Source organism: Chelon labrosus (genome assembly GCF_963514085.1).
Source record: "Chelon labrosus genome assembly, chromosome: 1".
NCBI lineage: Eukaryota > Metazoa > Chordata > Actinopteri > Mugiliformes > Mugilidae > Chelon > Chelon labrosus.
The window spans coordinates 3530650-3549259 of record NC_140337.1 but is presented as its reverse complement, the minus strand read 5'-3'; the positions used below and the strand labels follow the sequence as shown (position 1 = coordinate 3549259).

At 42.7% G+C, this 18610-nt stretch overlaps 1 protein-coding gene across 1 annotated transcript in view; it reads right to left on the bottom strand.

Moving 5' to 3' along the window:
* Window positions 1-9602: 9602 nt before the first annotated feature.
* The window catches only part of LOC311486258 (5-hydroxytryptamine receptor 2C-like), a gene marked incomplete at its 3' end in the record, with an annotated part of 34372 nt that continues 25364 nt past the window's right edge, over window positions 9603-18610 (bottom strand). The window contains exons 3-6 of the mRNA XM_084542050.1: window positions 14568-14731; window positions 14387-14453; window positions 12027-12262; window positions 9603-10175 (exon numbers count right to left, since the gene is read on the bottom strand). Coding sequence (XP_084398176.1) covers window positions 9603-10175; window positions 12027-12262; window positions 14387-14453; window positions 14568-14731 — 1040 coding nt within the window. The remainder of the gene's footprint in view (window positions 10176-12026; window positions 12263-14386; window positions 14454-14567; window positions 14732-18610) is intronic.

Sequence of the window (18610 nt, the reverse complement as noted above, 5' to 3'; positions counted from 1 at the left end):
TGTCTCGTTTATTTAAACGCTTCTCTCCGCTCCTTCCCTATTCCATTTCAATCCATGTTTGCAGCTCGGGCTGGATGGATGGATGGATGGGTAGATGGAGGGATGATGGAGGAGGAGGAAGAGGAAGAGGAAGAGGAGCGGAAGCCTTTGAAGTGAGGAATTATGGGGTCCCTGCTCACAGCCCAGCTGCGTGGACTGGATTTATGTCGTTTCCAAGGCAGCGTCCGTGGACCTGACGAACGTCAAGCTGCGGGCTGTCGTAACCAAAGTTTACTTCCGGTTTCAATTTCAAAAATAAAAGTCAAATTTAAGCGACAACCATTATTACAGTACAGCCCTTGCATATTTGTTGGGTTGTTTTGTTGTTACACAAACAACTAAACATTTAAATGTAAAAAAAAAAAAAAACAATCTTTATATATATTAATATGTAGTTTAGTAAATTGTATATTTTATATACATGTACTTTGTATATACCGTTGTATATATATATATTTGTTACTTTGTATTTTGTACATATAGTTTGTATTGCTTATATACACTTTTGTATATTTTATATATACTTTGTATACTTTTGTACATTTTACATACATCTATCTATGTACATATTTCTAACTACTTTGTGTGCACCAAAATATCGCATTACTGTTTATTAAACAGCTGTAGTTGTATTACGGTGTATTGCTTTTGTCTGAATCATACTTGGGGAATATTTATCCACTTTTTAAAAGAGCTCTGTTGCTGATAGCTTTACTATTATCATGCTAGCACTGATGTCAAACTTTATTTGGTTTGTATAAATATTTCATTTTCGCTCAGTTATTGATAGTGGTTAACTTAAAACTTAAAGTTTGCAAATACGGACTATGAGTTACTTGAATTTAATTAATTTATTTCACTTTAATTTATCCTCTGACTGATTTTTTCCAACTGCTTTGACTGCCAGGATCGTGCGTGTGCTAAAGTGCTATAATGAAGCGTCTGTCAACACATGTTATATTACTGAAAATCCTTTTATGACATTAAAACTGAGGTGGAATGAAATCATATTTGGTTTTCGAGTCTTTATAGTGAAAGCTTCATTGTCCTGCTACTATTTGTATCGGTAGCCTATCCTTCGCTAGCTTGACGCAGATGTCGGCTCAAACCAACTAGCCCGAGACGCAGCAGCTTGAAAGGCGCATGCGTACACGAAGTGTTCCGATTTTTGCCGGCGATAGCCGAGACCACCACCCACCCTGTGGAGCAGCAGGCAGAGCTGCTGCAGGCCTGTGGGATTATGACACCTCAGTTTAAACACACGAAGATTGGAGGCTCGTTTGGCTTTGATTAAGGATCTGAAAGCGATACAGTAATTATAACATATTCATTTTATTTCTTTAGTTTTCTTTTTCATTTTAGCAGATTTTACTTGCATGTTTACGATGTATTAGATTAATTATTTGACTCTCTTATGTAATCAATTATGTACAAATAAAATAAAATAAAACTAATAAAAGAGGTAAAACAATACATAAAAATTCTGCACTACAAATCAGAGTTCGCCAAAACTGTTTTAGTGAACTTTGATAGATATGTGTAGTTTTAGTAAAACGATATATGTATAATGTTATATAATACATATCTTTTATTTGCACTGCAAATCTTGAGATTACAAGGTTAATCAAATATACAAATAACATAGACTGTACTTATTATATAATCAGTACAGTCCATATTACAAATAGAATAGTTTTAGGTCTATTTACTAGATGTCAACAGCTTGTAAAACCCCAGGAATAACACCCAATCTGTTTGTTTTCATGCTGTCTTCTGAAGTGACCTCAGTGCTGCGGTTTCCCACATTCGCCACTAAGCGGCGCTGTTGGCCCATGTTTCAATCTGACTTTCTGTCGCTGTCCGTGGTGCTGATCGCAAGGAGGCAACATAGTTGGCTTCATTGAATATACAGACTCCTGAAAGAAATGCCCAAATTAAATTACTTATGCTCGTAATGTCCCTATATTTGATCCCTTATAAAAAGCAAATCAATCCAAAGTGCCATCAGGGGAAATAACAGAGTCATAAAGCACCACTCGAACCATGTGCATCCTGGTCACTCCACATCTCCGCAGGTGAATTTATCATTTTTATTTTAAAATAAGTCCACCTTTTGGCACCATTTTTTTTGTCTAGCAGTGCAATTCTAATTAATAGTCCACAGAACCATCTGCTTTACGGAATGTAATAGTACAGCACACCTTCCAGACATTCAGTTGTGAAATCAAAGGTGTATACTTGCACAAAAAGCTGGGAATAAAAGACAAAAAGGGCAGCAAGAAACTCACTGGGGCTCTTTCTTTATGTTCTTTATGGGGATTGGGTTACTCGGGTGCCTCCTTGCGGCTCAAAATGTAATGACATGTCGCTCATTAATTAATTCAGGACCTCCATCGACCTCCATCAACAAACAGTAGGGACAGCAGAGAGAGAGTGGACTGTTGATTAAAGTCACATTTTTCACTCCAGATCAGTGTGAGGGTGGCCTTGAAGTCTCTCGGCACAATCACCAAACAGCTTGAGGCCTTTTTGAAAATCAAATGAAGTGTGTTCTATTAGAGACCAGACCAGGTGATCACTGAGTATTTGATTAACGGCCCAGCCAAAGCTGCACGCTTAGTTCATGTGCAATCATGTTTAGTGCTCCTCTAACCAATCAAAACTTCTGGAAATTGTACACATTCTTTTGTAATTTGCAAAATTGCCACCTTTTACCCTGTGGCAGTTTGATGGCCCTCCGTGACGTGGCCCACAGGTTTTCCAGAGTTTTGAAGCTCAGCGAGGTCGCTCCGGACGTCACCATCTTGGGAGTGCTGGACTCCACTGAACTACAAACTAAAATGGCAAAAGAGGTGGAGCATGAGTGAAGTTGTGGCAGACAGTTAGCAATCTGTGAGGCCATCCACCTGTTTATTATGCATAACTGTAAGTCCTGAAATAATTTAAACATGCGAGAGATTATCTGGAGACAAAAACAGTCCCACAATGTAAACTTGTTTATTTCTGCTATCTGCTGTCAGCTGTCAAGGTGTTTTAACACAGAGGTCTGTGAGGACAAGCTCACTTTAGAAGCCAGCCTCTAGTGGCCATTTGAGGGACTGCACACCCCTTTTGGCCTAATTCTTAGCCCCAGAAATTTTGTTCATACTTAAAAATGAGCAGCAGTCACACCAAAACAGCTAAAGCTTACAAATACCAGACAGTGTTGCATTCTCACTTTTGCTGCAATGAAGAACGTTTTGCTGCACTGGATCTGGTTGATCTGTTTGATAAATACGAGCAGCTGGTTAGCTTTGCTTATCTTTGCTTAGCTTGCTTAGCATAAACACAGGAAACAGAGGGAAACAGTTAGCTTGGCTCTGCAAATCTTTAATTTTTAACATAATCTTTAATTCATAAAAAAAAGTTTGTGTTTTACTTGTTGGCTTTTGTGCACATAAAGTGATGAAAACTGTGTTAAATATAAGGTTAATTTTCTTTTAAGTTTTACTCTGGACAGAGCCAGGCTTCCTGTTTCCCCTCCGTTTCCTATGTTAAAGCTGCACTAAGCTAACTCTCCAATTTTTTTAGGACAAGAGGTCATGACATGAGTTATTTATCTTTTAATGCAACCTTAAACAAGACAGACTTTTTTTTCCATACATGAAATGGTCACACATGACCTTCTTCCATTTCTCCAGAGTCCAATCTTTATGCCCTGTAACAAACTGAAGCCTTTTTTTCCAGTTAGCCTCACTGATTCGCTGTTTTCTTAAGGCCACACAGCTGTTCAGTCCCAATCCCTTGAGTTCCCTTCACATTGTACGTGTGGAAATGCTCTTACATTCACTATTAAACATAGCCCTGAGTTCTACTGTTGTTTTTCTTCGATTTGATTTCACCAAACATTGAAGTGAGTGTCGATCATGATCAGTCAGGATTATTTTCCAACCACATTTCTTCCTGGAAGTCGATGGTTCCCCACTATCCTTCCAGTTTTTAATAATGTGTTGGACAGTTCTTAACCCAATTTTAGTAGTTTCTTCAATCTCCATGGATGTTTTCTCTGCTTGATCCATGCCAATGATTTGACCCTTCTCAAACAGACTAACAACCATGTCTAAAGACACATCCTGTGGTCGTGGAAAAGATGTTAAAGAAATGAGAAGCTACTCATTGCATCAGTTGGGGTTAAATAACTTGTTGCCAGCTGAAAGATAATCACCCATGCAGTAATTATCCAATAGGAGGCTCGTACCTATTAGCTTAGTTAAATCCAGGTGGAGACTTTTTTTTTTTTTTTTTTTGACCAGGCAGTGTAAATGGTGAGGTATAGGAGTAGTAATCAGATCAGAAGGGTTTCCCAGACGGCTCAGTGGGCAGAGCCAAGGCTTTAATTATGTCCAGGTTCATCTCCACTCATGAAGCACTTTGGACAAAAGCCCCCAGTAGAGCTCATCACGGAGATGTGACCTATACTGCTATTATTAAATACCTCAAATTACATCGAAGAGGAATGATGTGCAGCTCAGACGCTTCACTTCATCTCAAATCACATCGAACTGAGGATTTTACAACAGTGTATAAATGTAATAAGAAGCACATTTTTATGATACAGAGCTTAGCAATTTAATAACATTGTCAATAAAACCCGCTTTCCAGAGTGGACGGACTGAAATAAGACGAGCGTCCACACATCAGAATAATATTTTAATAAATAAATAGCAGCATCACACAGAAAATAAAAACTGAAATATACATTGTGTGGATGTCGATCATCGATATGAACTCAGGAAGATGTGTCGTAGACAAACATTCACAAGTAAAATCGTATAAAATAAGATAAAAATAAAAGCCACTGCGAAACAGAACAGACGGATCAACACAGAAAAAGGTCGCTGTAACCCACGGGCGGCGGGGCGCACGAGGGCGAGACAAGCCAGAGGGGTGAGGCTACGGGTCAGGCCCTCGGGCGAACTGCCGCTCTGGCTATTCTCAGAGCCGTTCGGTGACAGAGTCGCATGGGAAGCAGGATAAAGCATTTGGAGAAAGGAAAGCCAGAATTAAAATGTGGGCTTGCTGAGGAATCAGGACACGTTTGCATGGAAAATACTTCTTCAGCCTGATTGAAATCACTCTGATTATGCCCCCAAAATATTAATCACTACAAAACTTTATTGACATAGAGATTCTGCTGTTATGGAGCATAGAATCTGAAATGTTACAGAAGAAGAAGTTTGTGAGTTAAAAAAGATTGACCAAGAAGGATTCATATTTACAACATTGCTGCCCACATTCTGCCTTTGTTCAGCTTTTCAAACCTTGGTTTGATCAGCCGGCTGTTTACCTACCTCCGGCTGTTTACCTACCTCCGGAAATGATCAGATCGAGCGTTTCCACGGTTATCAGGAGCTAATATGAAAATTTGTTCTGTCTAATGTCGCAATTTGCTGCTAATTCTGTTAGCTTTAGAAGAATATGATGACAGTTTAGGAAATGTGCTTGCTTTCTTGCTACGAGTTACATAACTGAGCAGATGGTTAGCTTTGTTTAGCTAAGCATACACACAGGAAGCAGAGGGAAACAGTTAGCTTGGCTCTCTAGTTTGCTGAATTCATTAAAAAAAGTTTGTCACTTGTTGGCTTCGGCGCACATAAAGTGATGTGCTCATTTGTTTATTAGTTTTACTCTGGACAGAGCCATGCTAGCTAGTTTTTCTCAGCGTCCATGATGTTTATTCTAAGCTAAGCTAAGCTAAGCTAAGTCTCTCCTGTTTTTTGAGGACAAGACTTTACATGAGTCATTTATCTTCTAACGCAACTCTAAGCAAGACAGAAAATTTGTCGTGACGTCAAACGTTTCCTTAAATCCATAGCTTTGTCGCAAAACCGAATTAAATGAAAACTGAAAAGCAATGTGAAACACGTGGCCACTTTCTGATTTTCTGATTTGTGCTGATACATTCTGGGACCATTGTCTTTTAAGCGAAACGCTCTTTTGAAGAGGTAAAAAGCCTAAGTGATCCTTTCTCACGTGCATTCAGAAGGAACTCTGTCAACAAACGGCTCCAGCTACGTCTACACATGCCTGACCTGGATCCAGTTGTTAGTTGAAATCTTCCCAGACACTTTTTCAGAGCGATTGCTTTCATCCGTCTGGACCACGAGGAAAGAACAGGACAGGAACAAGGGGACATTCATGTTCAATCCACGCCACAATCGATAATAACCCAGAGAAGTTACTGAATCAATCTCAGATAGCAATTTGAGCCGAGCTGGGTACACACACACCCACCCACACACACACACACACACTGGTACACAAGGAACATACAGTTATTACATTGCGACATACTGGGTTGGCTGGCCTGGCTGTAGCTCTTCGCTCAATCACATCTGGACGAATCCAACATTCAAAGTTCAGAGAGTCCTCTCTTCTCCTCTGTTTCTGTTTTTCTCCACTGTTGGCTGATGATAAAGGTGAAATGCCCGCAGGATTTGCATGCTGTTTGCTGTTTTGTTCTTTCTTCTGAGTATTAAAGAGAATCTAGGTGAGGCAGAGAGGACCTTTTGAACGACTCTTCAAACATGCGTGGCTTGCCAACGTTAGCTCATGTAAGACCTCTCCTTGCGGAGAGAGAGAAGTGGTGCAAGTGGCCACTGTGTGAATCTGTAGCATACAAACGGTGGATAAATTATACAGAGAAGCACAGAATCAGAAGGAAGGGACCTCCAGCCGTCACATTTCATTCTGATTGTATGCAGAGGTGGCTGCAGGCCTCAGGCTCCGGGTTCGGTTGGTCCACTTTGACTCGTTGACCTTGAAGAGGGGCATTGTGAGTAATAAAAGGGTCGAAACCATAGACTGTATATAAATATGGACAACGCGTCCCCACTTCCTTACATTGACTAAACTGACGCTAGCCTCGTAGAGCCACGTTGTCAATGACCCGCCCACACTTCCGTTAAATGTTTCCGCTAAATTTATACTGCGCTCTGCTCTACCTCCACCAGTTACAAAGAAATGTTGGATTACACACTGTACGGAACCACTTCACAGTGGTTGGCATGGCAACTTGTAGTGATCACGATGTCACATGCTGTTTCTGTAACGTCAAATAACTAAATAAAACAAAACTTGAAAAATCTGAAAAAAGGGACACTTAACATTAGTATTACATTAACATTTTTTTTAGTTTGACCCAAGTCCCATCCACTAACATGGAGGGGGTGGAGCTTATGACCTATACTGCAGCCAGACACCAGGGGGAGCTCTACTTGCTTTGACTTCACTGTTCGGCTGTCCATCTTTTATACAGTCTATGGTCTCAGGCCTCAAGTCTGTCCTGCTGAAGTTCTGATTTCAATCATTGTTCTTTTCTTGGTATTTAAAGTAACTTGAATTAAAAAAAAAGCTGAAAAGAAGCAAATTGATTAGACTAGCTAAAATGGAAGCAACAGAGGAGGAAATACTAGTTTTAGTGTGTTGTATGAATCAAGCTACACAAAACACTACATTTGCCAGGATGCAAGTCTTAAGCGTCCTTCATTTAAGTCCCTCCTATTGCTTACATCTTTCAAATCCCACTACTAAAGCAGGTTTTCAATTTGGAAAGTTCCCCCAGAGCCACAGAAATCATTCGTAGTCTCAGCCACAAGTGTACTAACCACTGGAGTGCCCCGTTAAGTGATCCTGTGAGAGCATTAGCATTAGTCGGAACAAACACAGTGACACCCTCGTCTAATCTGCTTGTAAGAAAAAGTAAACTCTTCACGAGGCGGGTGATGGAGATGCAGCGTGGAGGAATTACTGCGCCTGTCAGATGTCGATAACACGTCGGAGGACGGATGGAGAGCCAGAGTGGCAGAGCTCTGAGGGTGGGAGGTCTCGATCGTGAGAGGTTTGCCTCTTAGTGTATCGACTTTCCGTCCGTCTTGCAAGACACTTCTAAAGGGGGTATGCTGACTCAGGGCGAACGGAGCGTTAGGCGGACGGATGAGCCAATCTTCTCTCCATAAAACCGTACGTGTAACAGTAATGCTCACATTACCTGATCATTTGTTTTTATTTAGCCTTGTTCTCTGTGCTTAGAGCACGTTTTGGCTGAGGGAGGGATTTCTGAAGACAAACGATCTAATGGCTGACTTTGACGTTCTTTCCTTTTCAAGGGTGTCTCCGTCAGAGATGCAGGGAATATCAAACAGATGATGAATGCCCTGATATATAATCTGATAATCTGATTAGATGTTCAAGACGGCCTTTTTAAAGAAGACATGGATTCTCATTTGTTAGCTGCTGGGTAACTTTAAGTCATCTTATCAGGAGTTGTGATCTCGTGTCAGTCATAATTTGAATTTTTAATCAAACTGAAATAAATTGAAGTGGAAGATCAATTTGATGGAACACGCAGGTTCACGTGTCTGTACCTTTTTTATCTTTTAATGTACTCGTGTTGAATTTTACCTGGATAAAGGCAGAGGAAGGTCCTATAAAGTGAGCTTAACTTGTGACATTGATATCGAGGACAATTAATGAAATTATTAGCCGTGAGCATGGTTGATGTGAGGAAAATCAATATGCGTTCATTTAAAAATGACATAACAGTCCTGCACTCCATTAAAAACATTCCATCTAATCACACATTTAGATTTACTTGAAGATTAAAAAAAACAAAAAAAACTTTTGGAAGTTGTGAATTGATTTCTTTCCAGAGAAGTGGTTTTACAACCGAAGCAGGAGCCTGGCAGCCAGAAAGCATTATTTTTTCTTTCTTTTGTTTATTTCTATATCCCCTCCTTCAATCCAGAGGAGGGGGAGGGAGAGCTCTCTGTGTCCTGCGACCACCAGGTGGCACTGTGAGTCCAACAGAGACCAGCGGCCGCTGTACATTCCTTCATCTCAGACCAACTGTGACTGCAGTCTTGAGAAAGTTTTCTCCGGAGGAGCGCCCCATCTGCCGAGAGTCTGATTATACGTGGCGGACGAGGGTCTGGACAGATTTCATGACGTCGGGCTCCGGTGGCACAAAAATATATTTGGTTTAGTTTGGTGCGGAGAGGGTCCGCGTGAAACCAGAGGTCGGAGTACTGGGTTTTGACTCCTAGAGGACCGGACTGACCTCGTGCTCGGTGCTCGGCTCTGTCACCTGCATGAGTGGGACTCCGCGAAGACCCGCTTGATTTCATACCAGGCTGACAGTCAGAATTAGCTCTTCATTGACCTTTTCACGTCGTCCCCGTCTGGATCCTAGAAGATGCCTTAGACCCCATGAAGCATACCACATTAGAAAGGCCTGAAGGATGCCTTCGTTTTCCATTTAAGGTATGAAAACCAACATTTTGGAGCTAAATAGAAAACAAACACACTGGAAACATTGGTTTTCATTCCGTAACAAGAGTGGAAAATCCTCCTTTGTCACCCTTGAGGTTCACCCTTCTGGTTTGTCTCCATTTAGTAGTGCACATCCGTGTGGAGAAAAGGCTCCTCACACAAGACTTTCACAGTACTCACTACCAGTGGAAGGGCTGTGGCCTCCGAGCTCGGCCCAGCGCCTGCAGGTCGAATAAAAGAAGACGTAAAAGCAGTCAGACGCTGCTCGTGTGTTCTCTGCAGTCGGGGCCGTAGCTGATGAGCGACAGCTCCGGCTCCACCTCCGTCTCCGGCTCCGTTTCGGAGAGCATGCCGACGTTGTGGAACTCGGAGAGGCTCTGCGACACTATTCCGATTTGCGTCCCGTCATCTGTCGTGTCCTCCGGGTCCACCGCCAGCCTCCCGTTATCCCCCCTGCCGCCATTGCGACAGTTACTGTTGCGGTCCACCCCCGCTTTCCCGTGACCGCCCATCAGAAGGGGGGTCACGGCGTGCGACGGGCACGGCGGCGGGACCAGGAGGGTTTTGCAACCCTGTGTGGCTGCGTTGGCCCCGACTTTATACCGACACCGGATGTAGCTGGAGAACGCTCTCCTGTAGGTCTTATTGAAGAGGGTGTAGACCAGAGGGTTGACCCCAGAGGAGATGTAACCCACCCAGACAAAGATGTTGAGGAGGTCGTGAAGCAGCGTCTCGTTGCAGGAGCTGCCGCACAAGACGGTGGTGACGTTGGTGATGAAGAAGGGGCACCACATGATGAGGAAGAGGAAGAAGACGATTCCCAGGACCTGAGGGAAGAGGAAGGACAGAACAAAAGAGAGAAAAGGAATAAGAAACACTTTTTTCAAGTGTCTGAACCCCTTGAATGTCCTCCAACTGATGTTTTTCTTAATATTCTTGTGATTGCACCACTTCTATCTGGGATTTTCATTTTTGATATTCATCCAGAATAAATCTGAATCCATTGAAACCACCGCCTTTAGAGGACTCCGGGACTCCGGCAGCTCTTCAGGCATTTCGACGTAGCTCAACATGTCTGGCTGGGTTTGATAACAAGAGCACTTCTAAATATTTCACAGGAGACAATTTGAAACCGGCTGTGAGGAAAACATCTGGCAGAAAAAAAAACTGTCATTCCTCGTCCTCAAAGAGAAATGAAAGCAAATTTCAGCGTTTTTCTTTTGAAAGGGCCAGCTCCAGCAGACATTTACACATTTCAAGCTCAAATCTTGTTCTTAGAGACGCTAATGACAACGTGTGCCGTGCACATGGCCACAAACGACCCTCCGCAGTTACGTTTAGCTTTATGGGCCATTATAGTTTCCTATTTTGTTTTTATGGTCCACAAATTTTGTGTTTTCTTTCAACTCTGCAAACTGGTCAAACTCATTTCCCGCGGTGGACGGCTGCTGTTTTCAGCAATAAAGCTCAGAGTAACCCCAGTGTTCTGCCATCTGCTTAGAAACAACCACCAAACACACAAAATGACCAACTATCTGGTCAGCAGAGCGACGCATCTATGAGCTACGGAGTGGAGGATATAGGATAGGAGAATGAGAGCTGGGTGGCCATAAATCTGTGCAATGGGAAAACTGTTCGGGAATTTATCACTCTCTTCTTCCCTTCCCTCTTTTTTCTGGCTCTCTACCCAGTCGACATGATGCCGAAGTGCCCCTCCTATATGAGCTGCTCAAGGTATCTTCCAGTAAAAAGGTCGTCTAGAGTTACAGACTCTGGGTTCTGTAAAGTCTTTAGACAATGTAGATTTACAATTCTTAAAGGGGAACTACCGTTTTTTACAACCTGGACCTTATTTCTGGCATAAAATATGATCGTTTACTCACCCATCTGTGTAATTTGTAGTCAGTCGGGAGATATTTAGATCTGCGTATATCCACATAGTGGGAGTGACTGGGGCAGCTGAATGCATCCTCTAAATAATGCATTATCTGCCGTAAAACTCGTTCATTTCACCAATATTATGTTATCCGGATGATGATAACAGGTAATTCTGGACTCAAAAGGGAATAGCACTAGCGTACCATAACAAAATATTGGTGAAATAAACGAGTTTTGCGGCAGATAATGCGTTATTTAGAGGCTGCGTTTCGGTGCCCCAGTCACTCCCACTATATTGATATGCGTGGATCTAAATATTTCCAGAGCGACTGCAAATTACACAAAAGTTATATGGGTGAGTAAACAATCGTATTTTATGCAAGAAATAAGGTCCAGGTTGTAAAAAACAGTAGTTCCCCTATAATGTCCAGCTTCCTGTGTAAGTGGCTTTAACTTGCGATTGACCTTTATTTCTCAATAACTCACCAAAATACAAAACTTGTTTTTTTTCCTTTTTCAATTAAAGTCAAGACACGAAACTTAAAATTAGTTTGAAGGTTTTTGTTAAGTTGATGCAATGAATGTTGGTGGAAAAGTTCTCTGTGGCAACTGCAGCCACGCCCCACTGTGACGTAATGGTCTACTGACACGCCTCTAAGTGCGCGTCTACATCACTTCAGCAGATGGAAACGCTTCCACTGTTACGTTGTCCTTTCGCTCTCGTCGGCACAACAAGGTAACAAGTGAACTACTTATCATTATCACTGTTCTACTTATTAACCTCCACTCATTGTTCTCACCTTTGAGGCCCGCCTCTCGTTTTTTATGGCCTGCATCATCCCCCGTCTCCCGTGGCAGCTCGAGGCGTCGCTCCTTCCCGGCCCGGCGGCTGGCGAGCTGAGCTGCGACGCCACCTCTGAGCTGGGGATGATGCTTATGCTGTCCGATGTGGAGGCGCTGAGCAGAATGCTGGGCTCGGCGCCTTTCAGGCAGCTCAGGGTGTTTCGTCTGCTCTGAACGGGAGGGGGCTTTACCTCTGCTGGGAGGGCCAAACAAAAAAAAAGAAAGAAAAAAGAGACAATTCAGGCATATATATCAACACAGGTTTGTGGCTGAACAAACACAACTAAGCAATAAAGACTGATTAAGATTTTGTCTTAAGTTTGTATGCCACAGGCTGCAGACAAACTTCATACGAAGGCAATGACGTGCATTTAAGTGTGTTACCCTTCCAGCTGAGCTGCCAAGAAAACTGCTGCCTGTACGGCAACCACTGAAAGCACGCCAGACTGCTTGTTAACAGGGCTGCTGATATTTTGTAGGGAGGAGGGGAGATGAAAAGGTTGAGCAGTAGGCGGATATCTCATTTACACTATTCTCTGTCCAGGATGGATAGAGGATAAGGTGGAAAATTCATGGCGCAGACTGACACGTCTTAAAGTTTTTTTTATCTCTCCTGGAGAAGGTAAGGCTTGGCTTGGAATAAGGGACCAGCCGTCTATGTGCTGCCCAAAACGATCTCATCCGATCAGATAACTGCTGTCTGCTCAGCACCACGGTATGATGTTAGTGAAATATTTGACATATAGTTTGCTTCTTTTTTTGACTATTTAGTGTTGGAGAGACTTTTGCTTAGCCTTTCCCCACTTAGTTTTTGTTAGTGCACTTAGCAACACAGCACATATTTGACAATGGCAGCTTTAATACTACAAATTAACTCAAATTATAGTAACATTGCTCAGGCATAATTGAGTCTTAATTTCAGAGAGGAGGCATACAAGGCATCTATCCCATCGAGGAATCTGTCGAGGAATCTTGTGAAAGGGGTATTAATTATTGGCTTGATGGGTATGCACTTTATCATGTGCTAAGAGACTGCAGCAAAAAGTCGGTATGCTCACCACTTGGTGATCTGGTAACAAAGGAGGTGTAGGATAACAAGCTTGTCAGTCCAATGCCTCCTTCAAATGGAACTTGTGCTGAGAAGTTTTTCCACAAAATGCTTGGTTTTCTAGTCGTAACATCAGCTAGGCAACTGTTGCTTGGAAAAAAGCCACCAATGCTAAGAAGCGACCGGGTAACTTTATGTAGGAAATGCATAATGAAAAGATGAGGCAGATGAGGCAGATGAGGCGGAAGGTAGTCCTATATATCTAAATCACAGTTTCTTAACGCACCATTCACCTCCACCATTTCTGAAAGCGGCAGCAAACACATAACACCCCGTGAACCTTTCCGAAAAGTTCCAGGTACAAAGTTGTGAATACCACAAGGAAGGGGGCATTCAAATGCTTGTATCTCTGAACCTCCTCAGCTAACCTTTACTCGATGCGTCTCACCTTTGTTGATCCAAAACAATCAATTACCAGCTACCAAGTGGACCAGTCATTTCTGGGGAGGTGCATGTCAGGCTTTAGGGTCTGTGCAAGGTCACAGAGATATAAACTGCACATACATGCCAACAGTTGTAGCTTACACCAGTAAAAAAACACTTTAATGCATTTAATGCTTTTTACTTTCGGGGTAAGGATTTAGAAAATGGTCCATTTTATTTTTACCCTGTGCCGAAGTTAAAATGCAACTTCGCCCAATCCGCCCACTTGCCTTATTCCATTTATTTATGTTTGTGTTTTTCAAATCAAAAATGAAAGAGCTGTAGGACTTGGAGCCAAGGAGAAATACATAGAAAACTGAACGCGTGCCCGCAGCGCATACTGATGGGTCTGAGTAGCTGGAGAAGCCACTGTTATTATTTCAAGAGAAATGCAGACTGTAGGCGTTTATTCAGCTATCTCAACAGTGGAAAGCACAAAGCCATCAGTCTGTTTTGTGCTCCTTCTCGGTTTAATCTGTGATGAGTTCAATGCTTGCAGTGGCTAAAAATTCCAATTAAAGAAATGATAAAGCATATTAGAATTGTCACCAGCAATGGCTATTCTTACTCGAATTAAACAGTATTAAATGCATGGCCGGTACTGGGGATTATTTGCATATTTGCTCTTAATCACTTGGTTAAACACTTATTAATGGGGGATTTTTCTTTTAACGTAAAGCAGCTGCTAAAGTCCTGACCAGTGTTTACCTTGTGAGTCCGGTGTATTGATCTGAGGGAGGGGGAAGGTGCTCGGCGGAGGCTGCAATGTATTTGTCATTGCTGGTGTGTGCAAAGGCTGCTGGGAGGAAGTCTTTGCCTCGCACAGGAAGACTGTGGCCTGCCTCTGAAGAACCTGGAGATCAGAGGTTGGAAAGAAGTGAAGTAAGAATACTGCAACAGGAAACGGAGAAATGTTCAGGCGGCTAGCATACGAGCTGAAAACATAAACACACCTATGAAGGCCTACCTGTATGGTGAGGCAGTAAGTCACCACCATGATGACCAGGGGGATGAAGAAGGCCACAAAGGAGCCAATCAGCATGAAGCGCTCCTCGTTGAGGACACAGATGCCGTTGACGAAAACCTTTTGCTCGTTGTGGAGACCGATCACTGGAATAGGCATTGACACGCCTATGGAGAAAGACAGTGAGAGAACGAGTTTCACATTTCACATTTTTAGAACCTCTTTGGAACAATTTGCGAATACCAATAATGATACTTGTCTGGTCAACCCCAACCATAGCTATACAACATACGTGTGAATTGTCCTTTAGAACCAGATGCAAAGTTGCTCTTCCCTTTTAGAGCAGGATGTGACACGAGCAACGACGTGTTCCCACAACCCCACACCGCCATTATATTTTAGCTATTGATATGAAGAGTCTGGTCCCAAAGATGCTTCTCTAACTACTACTCCCGGCAAAGATGGGCAAGAACCTGTCACACCCAAAGCGAGAACTCCTAATTCAGCAAGGTTGTGCCAATGTATTCCCATTTCTATTACATCCAGTACTGCTGTTTAGTAAAGCTAGTGGAGCCTGGTGTCCTTTGGCATTAATGTCAAGACACAAAAATGTCCTTAGAAGGACGCTAGAGGGTTTACAGAGGCATAAGCCACACTACTTTCTACTGCATGAGAAAATAGTTTTTTTCACCAACTTTCATTTGATTTTTGGAGTTAAGTTTCGTTTTCACTTGCTGTTGGCATTAAAACTACTATACACCAATCAGCCACGACATTAAAACCACTGACAGGAGAAGTAAATAACATTGACAATATCTTGTCATAATTGAATGTTCTGCTGGGAAACATTTGGACCTGGTATTCATGTGGATGTTACTTAGACATGTACCACCCACCTAAACCAGACCAGGCACCCCCACCCCATAGCAATGACACTCCTTGATGGCAGCAGCCATCCCCAGCAGGATGCAGCCTGACACAGTCACACACACAAAAACGCTTTAGGAACAACTCAAAAAACATGAAGAACAGCGCAAGGTGTTGACCTGGCCTCCAAATTCACTAGATCCCAAACTGATCAAGTATCTGTGGGATGATCCACAGAGGGCCCTCCCACTAACAACATTCTGCTGCTAGACACCACAGGACACCCTCAGAAGGTCCATGTCCATTCTCTGATGAGTCACAAATGGGCAAATGGGTAATGTCTGCAGCTTTGACCAAATAGACGTTATTGAGTAGTTTTCAAACAATGCTTCGATTTTAACAAGGTGCCTTGGGTCTTAATGTTACTATTTGTTGGTCCTGTCTTTTGTTTTCAGATCATTTCCTGTTGCATTTGTGCTAGGAAAAAGGCAAACTCCATCCAAAATGTATTAAGAGGAAAGAGGTTAGAATTATGGAGCTGGGACATTAAATGAAATTCATATGGGAACAGTAGGCTCATAACAGGGTCATTTCTTTGAAGGTGAATTCTGATCATGTATTGTAACATATGCATGGAGCAGTATGTAAACTAAACTAAAGGTTAATGGCATTAGGCTTCATAGAAGCGCTAACTGTTGTTTTATTGTATAACTAGAAATTGGTTCTCCAGAATCCTGTTACTACTTAATTTCAAGGTAAATTTATTTTAAATTAAACACTAATGGCCAGACTCCTTACCTGTGCACACAGGGGCTTATTTCAGAGCAATAATCATAAATCATTATCATAATCACATTATTTTTATGATGATTAAAGTAAATAATGATAGAGCATTGCAGAATAACTTATTAGACAGGAAATGAGAGCTGCACCTGTAATAAATCAATACGCTATTAGGGTTCTTAGAATCTATCATCGCGTAATGGATGCTCGTAGTGGCACTTTGGTGCTGTTAGACGATGGTGCTGATGAAAGACCAAGGTGAGAAGGAGCCTTTTGAAGCCGAGCTGATTTTCTGACCCGTCATAATAATACTGACTAATGTGGCGCTTCTGATTTCAAAAAGCTTTTCTGTTGAAAGTGGCGGCGGACCTGGGCTCCGTTTCAGAACAAGACAGGGAGGAGAGACGCAACACCAGGTTTTTAAAGCTCCTGGCAACCGGAGCGTTTCACAGACAAGTCGGGATGCCTCCCAGCTCTGTCACAGTGTGGGCTGGCATACATTACGTGCAAGGTACATCGTTTTCTCTTGCACTCCTAGAGACTGGGCCGACATCAAAATGCAATTTGGAGCAGCGGCAGCTCCCCTAATGCAGTTGACAGCCCACACACTTCACCCAGAAGGATACATTTATTTGCATTAAGTGCAGACATTCATCTTCATTGAACGTACAAATTACCTGTGAATGCAAATAAATTGGACTAATGAGGCAGTCCAGTGGTCTTGGCTTAGTCACGATTCCCTGATATCATCTCAAACTGTGTGTGGAAAGAAGGCGGCCGAGACTGAAAAATGATGCTGGAACTGCAGTTCCTCAAATGGCCACTTGAGGCTGCTGAAAGCTCAGTTTTTGGCTTTTAACGGATCACACCAGCTGACTGACATTCCTCCCTTACTTTCACAACTCAGGTTCATTTAACCAATGTTATTTTAAAGGCAGTCTTCATGGGTCATACACAAGTGGCAACCTACAGGGCTGAACATGTGATAAAACCTGCAGTTCCTCAAATAACCACTTGAGGCTGGCTCCAAATGTGAACCAATCCCTGTTGACCTTCACGTTAAAATGGAAATAAACATGTTTACAGCCTGGCACCCAGTGACTACATTCACCACTCACAAAATCAATATGTAGGAGAATTTTGATATAACTCAACAATTTAAATTGTATCAAGGCTTAAACGTATGCATAATTTAAGGTGTGGATGCTTTAAGTGACAGATGAGTGTACCATAGGCGTCACCAGCCCTCCTCAGCTCCACTCATGCTCCACCTCCTCCATTTCTGAACTAGCCAGGAGTTAGGGAGAGTCAGGCACTGCCAAGGTGGTGGCTGGAGCGGTCACGGTTTTGTTTCCTGTTTTAGTTTATTATCTGTCGCCTTCGTTGTGTTTCTGTCAGTTCTGCTTCCTTCTCTTGTGAATGTTTTCACCTGTGTATCCCTAACCCGTCAGGCCCTTCTGGAGCCGTCTTGCTTTCCTTTCCATTAAATTGGATTAAATCATAAATAAAACCTACGTCCAGACACCACTTATGGCAAATAAGCTGTAACAAAATATATATATTTTTTTGAATTAGATGGACAAACCCTTTAAGGTGGAGCAGTGTCTGAACATAACTTCCCTCTACTTTGTGAAGCAGGTGATGTTTGACACAGTCACAAGTTAGACTTCATGCCGAGCTGTTTCTAAAAATGCAGCAGATTTCCCCTCCCCGAGGGGGATAATACAGCAGTTATCTGCAGGAGCCACAGCTACTCGCCCACTCTGCGAATCCACAGAGAGCACAATGACGTGGTAAACGGACACGCTCGCTCGCTGGAACATCGAGGCGCGGCTCTGTTAGAGGGCAGGAAGCTGCTGCAGGATGATTTGCTGTGGCAACAAGCGGAGATCTGCAAAATCATCAGGTGGTCAGCTGCGCGAGAAATCCTCAGCCAACAACAGCCAACGGCATTGTGAGGCCTCAACACTTCACTCACTGGATTTAAGAGAATGGATTTACATGTGCCAAAAAACATAGGGATATACCTTATGTCAAATTGAATGATGATTGATGACCCTAATGATCTGAATGAACTCGGTGAACTTGGTCAAGGGGCAGGGGATAGGAGGATACTGTAAATTACCGTATTTAACTTATGTATTACGTATTTAAATGGATAATTCAGTGGAGGTCACAGGTGAACATTAGGGAGTACTTAGAGCCTTGTGTGAAACTCGTTTGAAACTCACGTGACTCGATCCATATGGGGGTGCCCCTCTGCCACACATGCAGATGCGCACACATGCAGACGCGCGCACACACACACACACGCACCCCATACGTGCAGTCTCGCCAGGACAAGCCGGGACAATGTTTAACTGGAAGTTTATGAGCATGCGCAGACATATTTCTAT